The sequence below is a fragment of the Apodemus sylvaticus genome, chromosome 16 (assembly GCF_947179515.1).
Source record: "Apodemus sylvaticus chromosome 16, mApoSyl1.1, whole genome shotgun sequence".
Taxonomy (NCBI): Eukaryota; Metazoa; Chordata; class Mammalia; order Rodentia; family Muridae; genus Apodemus; species Apodemus sylvaticus.
The window spans coordinates 60385339-60406855 of NC_067487.1; the positions used below are offsets into that span (position 1 = coordinate 60385339).

The 21517-nt window shown below is 40.8% G+C and overlaps 1 protein-coding gene across 1 annotated transcript; it reads right to left on the bottom strand.

Annotated features, from left to right (window-relative positions):
* Window positions 1-13066: 13066 nt before the first annotated feature.
* On the bottom strand, window positions 13067-15215 carry LOC127666609 (sentrin-specific protease 2-like). The gene has a single exon (XM_052159542.1). The coding sequence runs from the start codon at window positions 14748-14750 to the stop codon at window positions 13470-13472; it is 1281 nt and encodes a 426-aa protein (XP_052015502.1). The 5' UTR covers window positions 14751-15215; the 3' UTR covers window positions 13067-13469.
* Window positions 15216-21517: the final 6302 nt, after the last annotated feature.

Below are 21517 nucleotides of genomic sequence, written 5' to 3' on the forward strand. Positions count from 1 at the left end.
AGAAATATTGAGTAAAATGTAAAATTTTTCTCAGATAATGAGTCCTATTTCCACAAATAAATTTAAATAAAATAATTCTGTCCAAAAATCCCCCATTCAACGTAATTTTAGATAGCCGTTCATTTTTTGCGAGCATGGCTGCCTAGGTGCAAGGTGTCTTGTAAATACTTGCCTAGTAGGTTTGTGTGTGATCTTGAATCTACCAATGAACCTTCCTATACACAGTATAAACAACAAATGTTTTTTTTAATTAAAAAATAAACAACTCCTATGCACAGTGATGCACATCCCAAATCCTAGCAGGTCAGAGGTTGATGCAGGAAGATAGTGAAGTCGAAGCCACCCTGGGGTATACAATGAGACCTTGTCTTTAAAATCAAATGAAAGCCCTTGCAACCAAAATACCAGTTTACTGAAATTAGAGAAAAGAACTGACAATAAATAAATAAATAAATAAATAAATCCATCCAGCTAAATGTAATGTATAGAAAATTATACAGGACATGTTTAGTAACTTCTTTTAAAAAAATAACTGACAGGAAAATGTGAGGAAAATGCAATGTATAATTGTGGGCTAAGCTAGACAGGTAAGGGGGTAGGCTGTGCTTGCTACTGAAACTGAGGATATGAGGTTGAAACATGGGGCACATTCCTACAGACCATTTTCTGATCTCTACTCACATCCTGGTGTATAAAACACACTCCAACCCCTCTATACACACTAAAATGTATTTTATAAACATTAAAGATGGAGGGAGACGAGCATTTGAATGCTGATTCAGTAACATGGCATTAGGCATTATTAATGCCATCTTCTCCTAGGAGACATAATGGTACTGTGGTTCAACTTGTTTTTAAAGTCTTATATGCTCTAATAGTAGCAAATTCTTTATGAGGCAACTGGAATTCACTTTGAAGCAACCTGCTTATTATTACTCCATGGAAAATACTAGCAAGACATAGATGGTCTCAGCCGCGAGTTGCAGGATTTCTTGTCTTCTTTGCCTCCTGGGTGAAATAGCTTCTTTTTGTTCCAGGGCTTTCAGTTGTGCCGTTAAGCTTCTAGTGTATGCTCTCTCCATTTTCTTTTTGGAGGCTCTCAGGGCTATGAGTTTTCCTCTTAGCACTGCTTTCATTGTATCCCATAGATTTGGGTATGTTGTGCCTTCATTTTCGTTAAATTCTAAAAAAGTTTTTAATTTCTTTCTTTATTTTTTCCTTGACTAAGGTATCATTGAGTAAAGTATTGTTCAGTTTCCATGTGTAAGTGGGCTTTCTGTTGTTTTTGTTGCTATTGAAGACCACTTTTACTCCATAGTGATCTGATAGGAGGCATGGGATTATTTCAATCTTCTTATATATGTTGAGGTCTGTCTTGTGACCAATTACATGATCGATTTTGCAGAAGGTACCATGAGGTGCTGCTGCGAAAAAGGTATATTCTTTTGCTTTGGGATGAAATGTTCTATATATATCTGTTAAATCCAATTGGTCCAAAGCTTCAGTTAGTTTCACTGTGTCCCTGCTTATTTTCTGTTTTCCTGATCGGTCCGTTGAGGAGAGTGGGGTGTTGAAGTCACCCACAATTATTGTGTTATGTGCAATGTGTGCTTTGAGCTTTAGTAAAGTTTCTTTTAGGAATGAGGGTGCCCTTGCATTTGGAGCATAGATGTTCAGGATTGAGAGTTCTTCTTGGTGGATTTTTCCTTTGGCCAGCAAGAAGTGTCCTTTTGTGTCTCTTTTGATGCCTTTAGGTTGAAAGGTTTTGACGACTTTAGGTTTAATATCTGATATTAAAATGGCAACTCCAGCTTGTTTCCTGAGACCATTTGCTTGTAGAATTGTCTTCCAGCCTTTTACTCTAAGGTAGTTTTTGTTGTTGATACTGAGGTGTGTTTCCTGTATGCAGCAAAATGTAGGGTCCTGTTTACCTATCCAGTCTGTTAGTCTATGTCTTTTTATTGGGGAATTGATTCCATTGATGTTAAGAGATACTAAGGAATAGTGATTATTGCTTTCTACCATTTTTGATGTTAAATTTATATTTGAGTGGTTATCTTCTTTTGGGTTTGCTGAAAGAAGGTTATTGTCTTGCTTTTTCCAGGGTATAGTTTCCCTCCTTGTATTGGTGTTTTCCCCATATTGTCCTTTGTAGGGCTGGGTTTGTGGAAAGATATTGTGTAAATCTGGTTTTGTCATGGAATATCTTGTTTTCTCCATCTATAGTGATTGAGAGTTTTGCTGGGTATAGTTGTCTTGGCTGGCATTTGTGTTCTCTTAGAGTCTGCATGAGATCTGCCCAGGATCTTCTAGCTTTCATGGTCTCTGGTGAGAAGTCTGTTGTAATTCGGATAGGTCTTCTTTATATGTTACTTGGGCTTTTTCTTACTGTCTTTAGTATTCTTTCTTTGTTTAGTACATTTGGGGTTTTGATTATTATGTGACAGGAGGTATTTCTGTTCTAGTCCAGTCTGTTTGGAGTTCTGTAGGCTTCTTGTATATTCATGGGCATCTCTCTCTTTAGGTTAGGGAAGTTTTTTTTTTCCATAATTTTATTGAAGATATTTGCTGGCACTTTCAGTTGTAAATCTTCACTCACATCTATGCCTGTAATCCTTAGGTTTAGTCTTCTCATTGTGTCCTGGATTTCCTGGATATTTGGGGTTACAAGATTTTTGCATTTTGCATTTTCTTTGACTGTTGAGTCCATGGTTTCTATGGTATCTTTGGCATCAGAGATTCTTTCTTCCATCCCTTGTATTCTGTTGTTGATATTTGCATCTATGGCCTCTGATTTCTTCCCAAGGTTTTCTATCTCCAAAGTTGTCTCCCTTTGTGATTTCTTAGTTGTTTCTACTTCTGTTTATAGATCCTAGATGGTTTTGCTCAGCTCCTTCACTTACTTGTTTGTGCTTTCCTATAAATCTTTAAGAGATTTTTGTGTTTCCTGTTTCATGACTTCTGCCTGTTGACCAAAGTTCTCCTGTATTTCTTTAAGTGATTTTTGCATTTCCTCCTTATCTGATTCTATTTTTTGACTCATATTCTCCTGAATTTCTTTCAATGATCTTTGTGTTTCCCTTGTAAGGGCTTCTAACTTGATAATTTTTCTCCTGAATTTCTTTTTTCTTTTTTTTTATTCGATATATTTTTTTATTTACATTTCCAATGGTTTCCACTTTTCTAGCCCCCCACTCCCCGAAAGTCCCATAAGCTCCCTTCTCTCCCCCTGTCCTCCCACCCACCCCTTCCCACTTCCCTGTTCTGGTTTTGAATTTCTTTACGAGATTTATTTATGTCATTCATGTGTTCCTCTAACAGCATCATGACCAGTGATTTTAAATCCAAATCTTGTTTTTCTGGTGTGTTGGGGTATCCAGGAATTGCTGTTATTGGAGAATTGGGTTCAGATGCTGCCATATTGCCTTCTTTTCTGTTATTAGTGTTCCTATGTTTGCCTTTAGCCATCTAGTTCTCATCGGTGTTAGTTGGTCTTGTTGTCACTGGCTGGTGCTTCAACCACCTGTGAGTCTGTAAGGCTATTTCCACGACACTGGATGACTGGGTTTCCCCTGGCACAGATTGCTGATATGCTGCCTTCCTCTAGTGTGCTGTTGGAGCCCTGCTGTGTCTTGTCCCAAGCAATGTTATGCTTGGGTTGTCTCAGTGAACCTGGTGCTCCCCAACTGCTCTGTCATGGAGCGAAGATTTTGGCGGGGAGTCACTCCCTGTGCTAATCCCCATGTAGGACATAGGCCCCACGACAGGCTGGCACACAGATGAACCACTTATCTGCCCAGGTCCTGGGTGCAGGCAGACCCCTGGCAGATTGCACCCCCAGAGATCTTAAACTTAGGATATCTCAGAATCTGGTGCTGCCTTCCTGCTCCAGCAGGCAGCGATGAGGGCAAGGGGAGTCACTCCCTGCACTTATCCCCACGTAGGACACAGGCCTCAGGACAGGCTCGCAAACCCCCAAAGTCATTTCTTAAGAATATATTTAGTTGTTATTTATATGAGTACACTGTAACTGTCATCAGACACACCAGACGTGAGCATCGTATCCCATAGATGTCTGTGAGCTACCATGTGATTGCTGGGGATTAAACTCTGGACCTTTGGAAGAACACTTGGTGCTCTTAACTGCTGAGCCATCTTTCTAACCCCTCAAAGTCTCTTTTTTTTTTATTTTTTTATTCGATATAATTTATTTACATTTCAAATGATTTCCCCTTTTCTAGCCCCCCCACTCCCCAAAAGTCCCGTAAGCCTCCTTCTCTTCCCCTGTCCTCCCTCCCACCCCTTCCCACTTCCCCGTTCTGGTTTTGCCGAATACTGTTTCACTGAGTCTTTCCAGAACCAGGGGCCACTCCTCCTTTCTTCTTGTATCTCATTTGATGTGTGGATTATGTTTTGGGTATTCCAGTTTTCTAGGTTAATAACCACTTATTAGTGAGTGCATACCATGATTCACCTTTTGAGTCTGGGTTACCTCACTTAGTATGATGTTCTCTAGCTCCATCCATTTGCCTAAGAATTTCATGAATTCATTGTTTCTAATGGCTGAATAGTACTCCATTGTGTAGATATACCACATTTTTTGCATCCACTCTTCTGTTGAGGGATACCTGGGTTCTTTCCAGCATCTGGCAATTATAAATAGGGCTGCTATGAACATAGTAGAGCATGTATCCTTATTACATGGTGGGTAATCCTCTGGGTATATGCCCAGGAGTGGTATAGCAGGATCTTCTGGAAGTGAGGTGCCCAGTTTTCGGAGGAACCGCCAGACTGATTTCCAGAGTGGTTGTACCAATTTGCAACCCCACCAGCAGTGGAGGAGTGTTCCTCTTTCTCCACACCCTCTCCAACACCTGCTGTCTCCTGAATTTTTAATCTTAGCCATTCTGACTGGTGTAAGATGAAATCTTAGGGTTGTTTTGATTTGCATTTCCCTAATGACTAATGAAGTTGAGCATTTTTTAAGATGCTTCTCTGCCATCCGAAGTTCTTTAGGTGAGAATTCTTTGTTTAACTCTGTACCCCATTTTTTAATAGGGTTGTTCGGTTTTCTGGAGTCTAACTTCTTGAGTTCTTTATATATATTGGATATTAGCCCTCTATCTGATGTAGGATTGGTGAAGATCTTTTCCCAATTTGTTGGTTGCCGATCTGTCCTCTTCCTCAAAGTCTCTTTACAATTAAAAGTCACTTAACTGCAGGCTCCACTAATGTCAGCATCAGTGCTGCCTGATGCATAGGCCTGGGAGATTGACAGAAGACACAGACTTGGGTCATTCAGTTAGGAGAAAGCCGAAGCTTGAATGAGGCACCAGCAATTTGTATTTGAGGCCAGATGAAAAACAAGAGGAAAAAACAACCATAGCCATAGGTCAGGCACCTGGGAAGTCCCTACCACACCAGGGAGGAAAACAGACATCAAGCTGAGCCGCTGGATTTTCCACTCTCAGGAAACCTGTGCAAACAGCTCAGCTGGGGACATTGAGCTAAGCTCACTGAAGCCCAACAGGGTTCCCTTTTTTATTTTATAAGAAGGAATAGTGTCTGTCTTAGGCCATCTTATGTCCATCTCCCATTACCTGTCTCTGGGGATCTCTGCCAGTCCCAGAGTCACTGTCTTAGGTTGTTGTGGACTGCAAAGGAATTGTCCATCATAGACTAACTATCCCTGATTCAAGCTGAGCCAGATTTGAGCAGATGGATCATCCTGTGCCCAAGACATAAGCACTTGTCTAGTTACTGCTCTGGACTGGCTTTGTTGTTTGCACATACGGTTTAGAAGGAATAATCCCAATGCAGCAGCTCCACACGCTAAAAGTCCTAGTGCCATGGACCCAGCCCATTCTTTAATCAGGGGCAGCAGTAATACCAAAATCTCTCTTCTGGTGACACAAGGTGACAGGAAGTCTCCCTTCATCATTTAGAGGCATAGGTACAATTCCAGGAATTCTCACAACCACAACATCATCTTCATACTCCCAACAATTTGTAAATACACACACTCTGCTAGAACAATTCAATTTCTTGTCTTCTTCCTGTTTATTAGAGACTTTCCAAGCTACAGTAAAGGGGCTAAAACACATGGTGTAGTATTCAAGGAAACATTGCAAAGCACAAGACAGGAACCAAAAAATGAAGTTCTAGCTAACTAACTGCTATTACTATTTTTAAGAAAACATAAACTATTGTCTAATATAGGTGGGACTTGTCTTCCCCATGGTGCAGTCCTGTGCTTACTTTACTTGATGCAGTTCTTACTTTCACTTTGTTTCTTGTGCTGTATTTTCCCCAATACATTCTTCTCCTTTCCCTGGTCGGCTTTTCTTGGAACGATCCCGTCAGGAACTCCTCTCTTTCCTGATCTTGGTGGAACCTCCACTTGACAGCACCCGTGCTGCCATGGTGCTGAGTATCAGGTGTAGGCCTGGGGGATAGGCAGATGACACAGACCTCAGTCATTTATTTAGGAGAATGTGGAAGCTTTACTGAGGGACCAGCGACTTATACTTGAGTCTGGGTGAAAAACAACAGGAAAAAACCACCATAGCCATAGGCCAGGCACCTGGGAAGTCCCTACCACACCAGGCAGGAAAACAGAAGTCATGCTGAGCTGCAGGGTGTTCTACACTCAGGAAACCCGTGTAAACAGCTCAGCTGGGGGCATTGAGCTAAGTTTGCAATGGGTGAAAAATTTGTCTAAAAATGAAGAGAACATAAAGAATTTTAATGTCACCATACCCTCCCATCCACCCCACATAAACTCTGGGTATTCGAAACTGTCCCCCAAGCTGTACAAGGTACCTAGACTGGTTGTTTCAGTAAACTACATGGGTCCAGCTGACCAAGCACTGCTCCAGGTCCTAATGGAAATCTTCTCAGCTTCACAGCTTTTCGAGCTCTCTTTATTCAACTGCAGAGGCTTTCTTGAAAGCATCTGCCCAGCTCTGCAGCTGAATCAGACCTCTGTCACTAGGTGCGTCATGTCCAGGGTGGAGCTCAGCACAGCAGAACAGGAGCTGCTTCTCACCCTGCCTCCACTGCAGACATTTGAGGTCTCAGGAGCAAACCAGTTACCAGGTATCCCTGAGTGTATTCATGTAACCATTTTGCTTGTCACTGTATCTCATTCATGGCTTAGATGGATGAAGCATCTTGATAGGAAAGATCTAAACATTCCCACTGTTTAGGGCAGTGGAAGCTTCTGGATGATAGAATCAGGTACTTCATCTTTCAAGATCCTTATAAGGACTTTTCAATTACTTATTATTGGTAAATGATGGACTATGGGTAAGATGATGCTGGAGAATCATGTATTTGGATTCTCCAGAGAAGATATTTTATATGGGTAAATAACACTTATGTCTTCTAAGCAATCTTTGGTTTTTCTAGACTAGACTAGACTAGACTAGACTAGAATAGAATTGTGTGTGTGTGTGTGTGTGTTTGTTTGTTTGTGTGGTTGTCCTCAGAAGTGTTGAAACAGTGTCAGAGTTTTGGAGTTGTGGCTATTGATTGTTGTGAGCTGCATAGTGTGGGTGCTGGGAATCTTATTGGCTCCTCTGCCAAACAACAGGAGCCCTTAGTGGTGGAGCTTTCTTTTCAGAGCTCTGACGTTACTTTCTTTTATTTAGTTTATTTCTAATTGTTAATACCATTGCCAATGTTTGATTTCAAACTTTGTAGTTGCTAGTAGCAGAGTGTTGATTTTTCAACCTGCTATATTCTCAAGCATGTTTTGTTCTGTCTGTATCATCCTTTTCCTTTTAATAATAATTTATAATTTAAGAGTATACTTTTATTATTTCTTCCTTTCTTCTCTTCCCTCCAAGCCTCTTTCAAACCTATGGAATCTTTTAAAAATTCCTTGTGGATATAGTTATATATTCCTAATACTCATACATGTATATACATATACATATATATTTATATATATACATACAAAATATGTGAATTTTTTCCTAACTACTTAAGTGCCAGCTCAGTCTGTGTGTTGCTGCTCACATGTATGTTTCAGGGCTCACCATTTGGTGTCAATTATATCAGCAATAGGTGTGCTCTTCCCTGGAAAAGACTGTTTCTCTGTTTACCTGCATCTTCTTGTTTCCTATAGCTCTTTGTGTATAATTGAGGCCCTATGAGCTTTCAATGTTTTCATGTTTTTCTTTCTTCCATTCTCTCTTTCTCCCCCCCCTCTCTCTGTCTCTGTTTACGTGTTTATTTGCTTGGGTTTTGTTTTTCAGTTACATTAGTTTAGTCTATTTCTTGAAAAGTATCACATAACTATTGTGTTAGATAATTTCTACCCATGCTCTCTCTTCTTCCAACTCTTCCCATTGTCCCCAACTCCTTGTCAACTCTGAATACACCTATGCATTTATAAACAGATACAAAAATAAACATATAAATGCACATCTACATACAAACTGCTGAGTCTAATTTAGTGTTGCCAATATGTGCGTGTTTAGGCACTTGGTCACATTTTGGGTGATTCTCCCTGGAGAAGAATGTGTTTCCCTCTCTCAGCATGCATTACTGACATGACTTCATTTAGGAGTGGAATCTTGGGAGATTTTCTCTATCATGGTGCTTCTTAACTGCTATTGTCACTATACAGTCCTTTGTTAGGTGACCATATTGTTGAGATTTTATGGGTGCAGCTTTCTGCTCATATGTATGGATGTCATTATCTCATGGCAGACTTTCTGGTCCTTTGGCTCCTACAGTCTTCCTGCCCCCATTTCTGCCATGTTCCCTGAGCCATAGAAGTTATTTTGTATATATTTATCACTTGTGGACGGACACCACAGTGGACTTGTTCTTTATATCTTGTCTAGTTGTGGATTTCTGGGATGGTCTTTGTCATTTATTAAAATAATTCTTTAACAGGCAGTGGTGTCACACCCCTTTAATTCCAACACTTGGGAGGAAGAGGCAGGCAGAGCTTGGGGAGTTTTAAGGCCCCTGGTCTACAGAGTGAGCTCCAAGACATCCAGGGTTATACATTGAAACCCTGTCTCAAAACACTAGAGAGGGGAGAGAGAGAGAGAGACAGAGAGAGAGAGAGATAGAGAGAGAGAGAGAGTTAGACAGAGACAGAGAGAGAGACTTTTTTGATTAGGATTGACAACTACAATAATTGTCTGTGGATAGAAGGATAAGTATTTGGAGAATTGGTAGGAAATATACTTGGTTAGCAAAACAGTAGAAAGTTGTCTTCTAGATTTCATATCCACACCAAGCATAGGTATTTGGTTAGGTTTATGGTAGCAGGCATGAATTCCCTCCTACTAGGCAGCTCTTAAATTTTACTGTGTGCCTGTTGGGTAACTCCAAGATATAAATGCCATTATTACAGCATAGTGTCTATCATGCCATGCTGGTGGCCATTGTGGGTCATAGACCTTCTAGCAGGGCAGGACTGTTAATTGTTTGTATCCCTTGGCTGTTTACACAGCCTCTCTGTGTACTATGAGAGTTAATCCCTAGGAAAGAGGCTTCCAAGGTCAGTTCCAACTTGGCTCTTCCCATTTCTGAGTTTGAAGTATGTGGTCTCTTCAGCAATAGGGTCTTGCCATCAAGTTGTGTGAGGCAACAAAAGGAAACAGCAACAGCCTATGTCTTTGAGGGTCTCTTGAACTCCCCTGAGTACAACATGAAGAGAAGTTTTCATACCTGGTACTTGGACTTCAAATTTTTTATCATGATATTTTCTCTTCAAGTGACATAACATCACTTTTTATTTTTATATGTACACTTACATATATTATATGCACAATTTTTGGTAAACTTGAAATAAACCAAGAGTAAAACTATAAGAACTCTGAGAAGAAATGAGACAATTAGAGATGACAATGGGGTTCTTAAATATGACATAAAACACAATAGAGAATAAAACAGCCAGCATGACATGATTTCTCTAAGAGTGCAGTAAAAGAATGGATGCCTTGGCAACAGCCAACAGCTTTCTTGTAGAACTTAAACTAAACACACACACACACACACACACACACACACACACACACATGCACACACAGAGATACAGAGACAGAGAGAGACAGAGAAAGACAAAGTGAGAGAGAGGGAGACAGAGACAGAGAACATACACATACGCAAAAGTAACATTAGACATTCCTATCAGGTATATTTATACATTTGGGAGTGTGTGCCTGTGTATGTGTGAGTGCGCGTGTGCGTGTGCCTGTGTGTGTTTGTGAACAATCATTATGTTTTCCTCTGTTCCTCTTCCTTCACACCCTTCCATGAGCTTTTCTTGCTCTCAGTCAGCATCGTGACCCTTTTCATTTGTGGTTTTATACGCGCACACACACATGTACACATGGCTCTCTCTGGACAGGACTATTTCTCCCACTCTCAGCAGTCCTTAGTTAGTTGTCTGTAGTTTTTTTTTTTTTTTTTGCCAGGGTGAGGCTTCATGAGCTTTCACCATCATGACCTTTCCACATCAGCATGTCCGTTGGTGTAAATCTTGTTCAGGTCATGTTTCTGCATCCATCTTACTGAAACATCATTGGTGTAGCTTCTCATACATTTCTGAAGAGTCAATCTCACAGAAATTTTCCTACTTTTCTGGCACTTGGAAACTTTCCTAGCCCTTCCCCACAATGATCCCTGAGCCGTGTGCCCAGGAGTTGTGTTGTAGATGTATCAGATAGGGCTAGGTTAACAATCCTTCATTTTGATTAGTTTAGGTTGTCTATGATTGTCTTCTTTGATGAGAGTGAGGGATATATTTTTGTAGTATACTTAGGGATTATCTGCTTTAGTAAAGTGGTGGTTGTAGGTTGTTTTCTCCAACATCCACAACTTTGCTAGCCTTGCATAGTGAGCTAGGTTTGCAATACCAGGCATGAGTTCCTTCTTGGTGAGTGGATATTATGGTCCATTGTAGAGCACTGGTTACCATTAAAGTATACATGCCACTATTACAACCTGTAGGGTTTTGTGTCATGCTGGTAATTGGTGTGGTTCATAGATATCATAGCTGTGTAGGATTATTGTTTGCCTCCCTCCCTAGGAAGCTTGCATGGTGCCTTCTACACCTTCTACAATGAAAGCTAGTCCTCAGGGAGGAGGTTTTCAGGTCAGTTCCAGCTCAGATCTCAAGGTCCTGTGTCTGAAGTGCATGCATGGTCTCTTCAGCTATAGAGCTGTCATTCACCTCTGCAGCACAAACAAGGGTATCAGAAGCAGCCTATAATGTTCTGAGAGCTTCTGAGACAACCCTGATGGACAACACAAAACAGGGCTTCTCATGTCTACAGTTGGGTTTTAAGGTTACATAACCTATGGCTATTGGAAGGAGCATTATCAGCACAGATGTGAAAATTTCATTTTAACTTTGTATTTATGTGTTTACGTGTATATATGTATGTACACATGCAGGTATGTATTATGTATACACAGATTTATATTTTAATTAAATGTATTGTAGGTAGTTCCTAGTCCCTCCCCCCACCCAGTCCTCCCCTATTTGTCTTCTTTCTCCCCTCCATATGTATGGTCCCTGTTTTCCCAATCACCTATTCACATCATTTGTGCCCTGCTATTCTCCCTCTATTGCTTTCGCACTCTATCCTGCTCTCCTTACAGTGGTCTTGTTATTTTTCTGCTGTTAGTGTAATATATCATTTTTAAAACATGCTTGCTCTTTCTCAAGAGCTCTGCCTGAGCTTCCTGAGAGGCTCAGAGATCAGGAGCAGCCAGTGTCACTCAGCTCTGCCCAATGCCAGCTGGGATCATTCCCTTAACCTCTCACAGCCAGCTCTGCCAAGCCATCCCTGACCACCCTGGCTGTCTCGTTTGCCTCCTGCACACCTTAACACTGCAAATGGAAAACACAAGACAGTTTAATATTTTAAAACTAGCTAGATGACGCAATATCTGAGTGAAGAATTTCCTGTCCTAATTTTATCAACTAGCCCTTTCCCTTCTCCTTGGCCTCTGTCCGTGGTGGAAGCTACAAGCAATAGTTCCCCTGAGAACTCCATGGCTGTTGTGTCCTGCTCTTCCAAAGCCTGCTCTGAATTCCTCTTTCTAGTCTCTTCCTTTTTGGACCCGGAAGAACCACTTTTTTTTCTCTTCACCAAGTAATTGACTTCACCTCCTTTGTTGACCCAATCAAGAACCAATTACAGAATCAATACTTCCCCCTACGTGTTACTCGAGATTATATACTCATATCTGAGGTTTTGAACTAAGAACTTCAAGAGAGAGAGAACATGAACATTTGTCTCTCTGGGTTTGGGTTACCTCTCCTCATTACTTGGGCCAAGATGATATCAGTCTTCTTTATTATCTCAAAGAAGCAGTTGTTTTTTTAGTAACTTTAAACTTTATTAAGTAAAAATAGTACAAAGAGAACCATATGATAATGAATAGAAGGGTTAAATACAACGTATTGCATCACATGCAAAATATATTATTGTATAACTAATAGTGTCAACACTAAATAACAAAAGCCTGACTTCCACAGTGGAAATGTTAATCTAAGAAGAAAAGAAAATATCAATTTCCATCTGAATATATATCAAAAAATTTAAAGAAGAATTTAAAATGAATAGAACATTTCAAAGGAAAAAAAACCCCAATAATTCAATCCATCGCTAGATGGCATATGAGATACAAATGGTCATTTACCATTATCCTTACTTCAAGTTAACACAGAATACAACAAAACAAAATGAAAAACACAAACAAAAACCAAAAACCAACAACCCCCCCCCAAAAACGCAAAACACAAACAAATAAAAACAAACCACAAAAAGAAAACCAAAAACAACAGCCAAAACTACACCAAAATCAACAACAAGAAAAACAAAAACAAAAACCCAGGAAACACAAAAAACACAAAATCATCAACAAAAACAAAATATACACAAAAAACCAAAAGGCAACAAACCACAAAAACCCAAAACACAAACAAAATATAAAAACAAACCACAAAAATAAAACCAAAATCATAAACAAAAGCAACAGCCAAAACTAGACAAAAACAACAACAAAACAAACAAACAAAAAACCCAGGAGACACAAAAAACACAAAATCATCAATAAAAGCAAAATACGCACAAAAATATAAATACAAAAGAATAAAATCAAAGCCACAACCAAAAGACCAAACAAAATAAACAAAAGCACCAATTCATTGACTAAATCCAGCATTATAACATTATTTCTTGGACAAGTAGTCTCCTGTGGGCTGGACAGCAGCAGTTTCTAAGCTTGCAGTAGTTGCACCCATCCTAGAGATGGCATTAGGGCAGCAGTCCCACAGCCCATGATAGCACTATATTGAAGAGAGTGGGCTTGGTCCAGTCAGACAGCTCCTTCAGTGTTTCTAATCTCTTCAACTCATCCTCCTTGAGGTATATTAGAAACGTGGATGGAAAAGTACAGGGCCGGGGACCATAGCAACCAGGTGGATGTTGTTACAGTAAGTGACTGTGCAGGATTTCCCATACCATCTTCTTCCTGAAGAAGGGCATGTCCTGCTGAGTAAAGGTGACAGGTTGGTCTCTAGCGATGTAATCTGCATATTTACAGGTAAACACCCCACAGTCACTCCCATTCAGTTGCTGAGGAATCTCCTCTGATGTCATACTGTATCTTTTCCACTCCAAAGGGTCCAGCTCGATGTTCCTTCTTGTCCTACTTTCGTTCTGTAGATACTGAAAGATGGTCTCACAGATTGAATTTCCTGACTGACCCATGGAGTCGAGGTACGCAATATTTTGTTTCCTTATATCGATGACCACCAAGCTCCAGTGCACCTGCTGGTGGATAGGCACTATGATTACTTCTTTCTCAAAGATATCGACTCCTCGCGTCCACCTTTTTACAGAAGAGTAGCCACTGTGCTTCAGTTTGGGATAGAAGAACGTGCTGAAGACGTGAAGAGCCGGGTAGCCCTGCTCTTCGTTTCTCTCCACGAGAAGGTTGAGATAAAAGTTAATGATGTCATCATTCAGCCACCGGCCACTCTCCAGGGTCTGTATATCTTCTCGGGTGACTTGTAGCTTGAACCTACTGCTTAGGATGTCCTCTAGAGGCCCTGGACCCAATGCCTTCTTTATTTCTTCCTCCATTTCCTGTGTAAGATTAATGATCCGATCCACTTCTCTGCCTTTTTCCTTGTCCCCGAGAGGCTTTTTATTTGCAGCAAGTACTGGTGTCTTGTCGGGGAGTAAAGTACCTCTGCTACCACTATCCAGGTTGCTTTGTGCTGATGTTTCCGGTAAGTCTGGCCTGTGTGGATCGGCTCTTACATGGTCTACACACTGAAGGTCTGGAGGTAACCTTCTGTGCTTTTTCTGTGGGGTGGGGTGATCGTTTTCCTCCAGGATGGAATAGGAGGAATGGGGACGCTTGCGACCCGTGCCCCCATCAGTAGGCTTCCTCTCCGTTTTAGCCTGCTCTGGAGGTTCTTTCATATTCTGCAGGACTTTCTGTTTTCTTGGACTCTCCTCATGGAGTTTAAGGACATGACCCCTGCCTGGCTCTTCTTCCTGATGGTCCGGATGCTGTTGCTCCTGAGGGGTGGTCTTCTGAGCATCGCCAGGCTCTCTAAATACTATCTCTGTTCCCTCCTGGAATTTCTTTCTTGGGACTTGTCCCAAATCTTCAGGCTCAGATTCTGCCCCCCTTTCATGCTGGAATTTGCGCTTTCGCGCTTTTCCTGCATCTTCGGGCTTCATCCCTATCCCAGGCATTTTAGATTGATTGTTCGAGGGTGTTGGTTCTCCTGTAGTTCTGCCTTTTTAGATTGAAGGAAAAGCAGTTGTGGGCCTGGCTCCAGGTGGGTTTTCTTGGGTTGATGTCCCTTGAGCCTGAAGAGTCCCTTCTTCCAACGCTTGGTGGGTCCAAGGAAGGAAAGCTATTAGCCTCTGAATGGCTCTTCTTTATAAAGAGTTGACTTTATGGGTCAGGGGTCCACTCTAGAAGACTCCAAGGTGAACTAAGAATACTTCAGAAGTATCCTTATAGGTAGCTGTAACCAGCTAAATATATACAACTTTGAAATAGGACCAATTGTCTTATTTCTTCACTAGTAAGTCACGAGGCCTAAGCCTAGCAGCGAAAGCATCGGAGGCAACCTCACGAATGATGTCTTACTCAGGGGGTTGCCCCTAGACACAGCCTTCAAGGTTCCATAGCTGGTTGTGATGTCACCTGAAAGACCCCAAAGCAACATTTTGGAGGGTAGATACCCTCCCCAAACACAACCTGGGTCCAGGATTTCAGAGCTCCTTTGCTGGAGTGGGAAGTTTGAATGAATTGATACAAATTTAAGTCCCTGTGGCAGAGCACGGGGTTACCTAAGTCATCTCAGCTTAGTTCAGTTGGTCCTGAGTAGTACATTTGTCTTCTAGGAAACTGTCCCATCATGGCCAACTATAAAACCATAAGTGCCCCCTCAAATTATAAGTGACCTTCAAAATATGTGCTCACACACAATATGCTTGCTAATTACAAAGAATAAATAGAATTTTACAGTTATAAAACGTAGTAGGTACTGTTGTGTGACAGAACATTGTTTACCCTGGATAAGGAACCCAGGACAGACCAAAGCGCCCATACTACCGAAGTCCTACGTGGTGAACCAATAAGTTTTATTGGGGTTACTTATAGGAATATGGGTGAGGGGTTACTTACAGGAGCAGAAATGACTCAAAGACAGCTGTATCACCAAAGCCCACACAGCGTGGGTGACAGCTCAAAAAGCTGGGAACCCAGAGAAACTGCACAGCCTGTAGATGGCTCAACAGGTTGGACAGTGTCCTTTCTAAGTGCCTCAGTTGGTCTAAACGTCTTCCAGACAGCCGGCATGAGGTTGGCTCTTTTGACAGTCTTCTTGGCAGCTCAGCTTCCTTTCATCTGAGAGGGACTTTCAGCTTTTATTGTTCTCTGGCATGGAAGGAACTTAGTGTATCTGATCAGTTTCAGGGACCATTTTGGAATCTTTTGAGGTGCCTTCCTGCCTAAGGAGCTTCCCTTCAGAGTGAATGAAGGGTGATATGGTTCAATGTTTCAATATTGGAGGAAACTTGCCAAACTGGTACCAATTCACCACGAATCAATACATTGCCCTAAGAGAATAAATAAAATCTCACCATTGTCAATGGTGATCCACTCACAATGATACATCACTACTTTGCTTACAGTCCTAGCAATGACAAAAGCCCTGAACTTCTCCCTAGAAAACAGTAGGAAGAATTCAATTATAGCTGAAGTAGAGAGGTATGTGGTTTCAGTGGGTCCTGGGATCAAGTCACCATGGTTAAACAGCAAGCACTTTAACCACGGATCCATCTCTGGCCCCTTGAGCAGCTCTTTGACCTACTCTCAAACGTATGGAGACACTTTTACAGAAATGTGATTAAAGAGTTGAGAGACACTGTTTGTTTGTTTTCCTATGACAGTATAAGCCAATTGTGCAAGTATATTTATACCAATGTTTTACTGTAAGGAAGAAATGCACTTTGTTTTCTTTAAAAACTTTGAATTTCTTCTGATTGTCTTTACCCCAGATGTCATTTTGTTTGTTCCAGTCTCCTTTCTCTTCTTTCTAATTACACCTTGGAGCAATTTGTTCCCATGCAAAGAAGAAATGATTTCAAACTACCACATTGTTCCTATATCACTGAAGAATGTAACATTATGTTTAGAGGATAAATTTACTGTGCTAGGCCTGTAAAAGCAAATTGTTTTTAGCTCTCATAAGACATGAGGAAATTACTGTATCTTGAATGTACCCTGTCAGGTAGCCTGAGATGGACCACTTCCTTGTACAGTTGAGCTACTCTTACAAATATTGCTGAATGTTGCAAAATATTTCAGTGCCTCAGTAGTCCTACAAAGTGATGGGTCACAAGATTAAACAGGCTAACTTTTAAGTTCTGCTTCTGTACAAAATGCCTGCTTGCTTGCATGGCCAAGGCTCCTGCTGGACATGTCACAAAATCAAGTCTTGCCTTCACCTGGACAGGCTTCCCCAAATTGTAACTCTGTAGATTTTGCTACAAAGCCTTGGCCTTATCTAGAGAATTCTCTCTGGGTTGGTCTTGGTCAGTCTTCTTTTAATTAAAATGCCTCTTATTTACCAAAAGCAAAACTTGAGTCAGACTGGTGAATCTCTGAAGGACCCCAGACCCATCGCTCCTTCTCTGTGCCTTCCCTTTCAGGAGAACCAGTTCTTTTTTGTTGCGTCTCGGTGTTGTTTTGTTTCTATTGCATTAATTTATGCCTTGAGTTTTATTATTTCTTGCCATTAACTGGTTCTGGATTTGGTTTATTTTTGGGTTTTCAAAGGGTTGAGTTGCATCATTAAGTTATTCATTTGTATGTTTTCTGTTTTATTAATGTAAGCACTTAGAGTTACAAATTTCCCATGTAGGACTCTTTTTCCATGTGCCCCCAGGCTTTTTTGTCCTGTATTCTCTTTATTTAGTTATAGGAAATCTTTTTAACTTCTCTCTTTGTTTGTTCTTTGATCTACTCATCATTCCTTATAGTGTTTAATCTCTATATATGTTTATGTAATTCCTAGTGATTTTAAGTTTGCAGTATTATATTCACACAAGTTACATCAAAGTATTTAATTCATTCTGAATCAGTTCAATTTTCTTGTGTGTGTGTGTGTGTGTCCTAGGATATAATTTGTTTTAGGGAAAATTTTGTAGATTGCTTCGCAGACCATAAATTCTTTATGTTTGTGTGGAATATTTGTAGGTATCTGTTAGGTCCATTTGATACACGATGTCATTTAATTTTAATATTTCTCTGCTTGTTTTTTGTTCAGATGACCTATCTATTGGATAAACTGGGGTATTAAAATCATCCAAAACCCAGCGGTGGTGGCCCACTCCTTTAGTCCCAGCACTTGGGAGGCAGAGGAAGGCAGATTTCTGAGTTTGATGCCAGCCTGGTCTACAGAGTGAGTTCCAGGACATTCAGGGCTACACAGAGAAACCCTGTCTTGCAAAAAGAAAAAAAAAAAGAAAAAACAGAAATCATACAGTATCAGTGGATTGATGTTAGTCTGTGTATTTACTTCTAGTAATATACTTTTTGTGTAATTGAATGCATCTGAGTTTGGGTTATACATGTTTATGATTATAATGTCTTTTTGGTTACAATGGAGTATCCTTCTTTATTTCTTTTGTTTAGGTTTAGGTTGAAAGCTATTTTGTGACATATTAGGATAACAATTCCTCAGGGTTGTTTTGATTTGCCTTTCCCTAATGACTAATGATGCTGAACATTTCTTATGGTGCTTCTCAGCCATCTTCAGGTTCTTCAGGTGAAAATTCTTTGTTTAGTTCTGTACCCCATTTTCAATAGGGTTATTTGGTATTCTGGGGTCTAACTTCTTGAGTTCTTTGTATATATTAGATATTATCTTCTGTCAGATGTAGGGTTGGTGAAGATCTTTTCCGTATTAGTTGGTTGCCGATTTGTCCTTTTGACGGTGTCCTTTGCCTTACAGAAACTTTATAATTTTATGAGATCCCATTTGTCAATTCTTGATCTTAGAGCATCAGCTATTTGTGTGAGGTAACCCAGTCTCAAAAGATCAGATATGCATTCACTGATAAGCGGCTATTAGCCTAGAAACTTGGGATACCCAAGACACAATCAACATATCAAATGATGTCCAAGAAGAAGGAAGAAGTGGCCCCTGGTTCTGGAAAGTCTCAGTGCAGCAGTGTAGGCGAATACCAGAACAGGGAAGTGGGAAGGGGTGGATGGGAGAACAGGGGGAGGCAAGAGGGCTTATGGGACTTTCGGGGAAGGGGGATCAAGGAAAGGGGAAATCATTTTGAAATGTAAATAAAGAATATATCGAGGGGCTTCCGGGTGGCCAGCGGGAGAGGTCGGTGTGCTCCGGTGAATCCAGCGGGCCCCAGCAGGAGCCTTCAGGCTCCTGCTTTAGGATCTGAAAGGCCTGGGCCACAGCACTTGGTCTCCCCTGGAGGTGCGGGGGACCTGGTGTGCGCCCAGAGGCAGTCTGGGAGCTCACAGCACAGCTCCTTCCCTGTGGCACAGAGCTTAGGCTTCAGTCCTGAGGCCTCTGGAGGTAGCCCTCAGACCTCTACGCTTCCGGATCCAGATCAGCCTGAGCGGCAACACCCCATCTCCAAGTCCGTGTGCTCCGGTGGATCCAGTGGGCCTCAGCGGGAGCCTTCGGGTGTCTGCTTCAGGGTCTGAACAGCCTGGACAAGAACACCCTGTCTCCAGGCAGTGCAGGAGGTAAGCTGTGCACCAGAGGCCACCTGGGAAGGGGCAGCTTGCACTGGTGAGTCCAGCATTGACAACACCAACTAACACCAGTGAGAACTAGATGGCAAAGGCAGACGCAGGAACGTCACTAACAGAAATCAAGGCAATATGGCAACATCTGAACCCAATTCTCCTTTACCAGCATGTCCTGGATACCCCATCACACCAGTAAAACAAGATTTGGATTTAAAATCACTGGTCATGATGCTGGTACAGGAACACATGAAGGACATACTTAAAGAAATTCAGGAGAAAATGGATCAAAAGTTAGAAGCCCTTGCAAGGGAAACACAAAAATCATTGAAAGAAATCCAGGAGAATACAAAAGCCAATAATGAGGAAACACAAAAAACACTTAAAGAAGTACAGGAGAACTTTGGTCAACAGGCTGCGGTCATGAAAGAGGAAACACAAAAATCTCTTAAAGAATTACAGGAAAGCACAAACAAGCAAGTGAAGGAGCTAAGCAAAACAATCCAGGATCTAAAATCAGAAGTAGAAACAACTAAGAAAACTCAAAGGGAGACAACTTTGGAGATAGAAAGCCTTGGGAAGAAATCAGTGGACAGAGATGCAAATATCAACAACAGAATACAAGAGATAGAAGAAAGAATCTCAGATGCTGAAGATACCATAGAAACCATGGACTCAACCGTTAAAGAAAATGCAAAAAGCAAAAAGCTTGTAATCCAAAATATCCAGGAAATCCAGGACACAATGAGAAGACCAAACCTAAGGATTATAGGCATAGATGAGAGTGAAGATTTACAACTTAAAGGGCCAGCAAATATCTTCAATAAAATTATGGAAGAAAACTTCCCTAACCTAAAGAGAGAGATGCCCATGAATATACAAGAAGCCTACAGAACTCCAAACAGACTGGACCAGAACAGAAATACTTCCCGTCACATAATAATCAAAACACCAAATGTACTAAACAAAGAAAGAAAGAATACTAAAGGCAGTAAGAGAAAAAGGCCAAGTAACATATAAAGGAAGACCTATCAGAATCACAGCACACTTTTCACCTGAGACTATGAAGGCTAGAAGATCCTGGGCTGATCTCATGCAGAAACTAAGAGAACACAAATGCCAGCCAAAACTACTATATCCAGCAAAACTCTCAATCACCGTAGATGGAGAAACTAAGATATTCCATGACAAAACCAAGTTTACCCAATATCTATCCACAAACCCAGCCCTACAAAGGATAATAGGAGGAAAACACCAATACAGGGAGGGAAACTTCACCCTGGAAAAAGCAAGATAGTAACCTTTCATCAAACCCAAAAGAAGTTAACCAATCAAATTTAAAAAATAACGTCAAAAATGACAGGAAGTAACAATCACTATTCCTTAATATCTCTTAACATCAATGGACACAATGCCCCAATAAAAAGACATAGACTAACTGACTGGGTACGTAAACAGGACCCTACATTTTGCTGCTTACCGGAAACACACCTCAGGGTCAAAGACAAACACTACCTTAGAGTAAAAGGCTGGAAGACAATTTTACAAGCAAATGGCCTCAGGAAACAAGCTGGAGTAGCCATTTTAATATCAGATAAAATTGACTTTCAACCCAAAGTCATGAAAAGAGACCCTGAGGGACACTTCTTGCTGGTCAAAGGAAAAATACAACAAGAAGAACTCTCAATCCTGAACATCTATGCTCCAAATGCAAGGGCACCCTCTTTCGTAAAAGAAGCTTTATTAAAGCTCAAAGCACACATTGCACATAACACAATAATTGTGGGTGACTTCAACACTGCACTTTCTTCAATGGACCCATCAGGAAAACAGAAACTAAACAGGGACATAATGAAATTAATTGAAGCTTTGGACCAATTAGATTTAACAGATATATATAGAACATTCTATCCTAAAGCAAAAGAATATACCTTTTTCTCAGCACCTCATGGTACCTTCTCCAAAATCAACCATATAATTGGTCACAAGACAGACCTCAACAAATATAAGAAGATCGAACTAATCCCATGCCTCCTATCAGATCACTATGGAGTAAAAGTGGTCTTCAATAGCAACCAAAACAACAGAAAACCCACATACACGTGGAAATTGAACAATATTCTACTCAATGATACCTTGGTCAAGGAAGAAATAAAGAAAGAAATTAAAGACTTTTTAGAACACAATGAAAATGAAGACTCAACATGCCCAAATCTATGGGACA

Excerpts from the sequence above, each read along its gene's own strand:
- LOC127666609 (XM_052159542.1), bottom strand. The coding sequence starts at position 14,750 with ATGCCTGGGATAGGGATGAAGCCCGAAGATGCAGGAAAAGCGCGAAAG.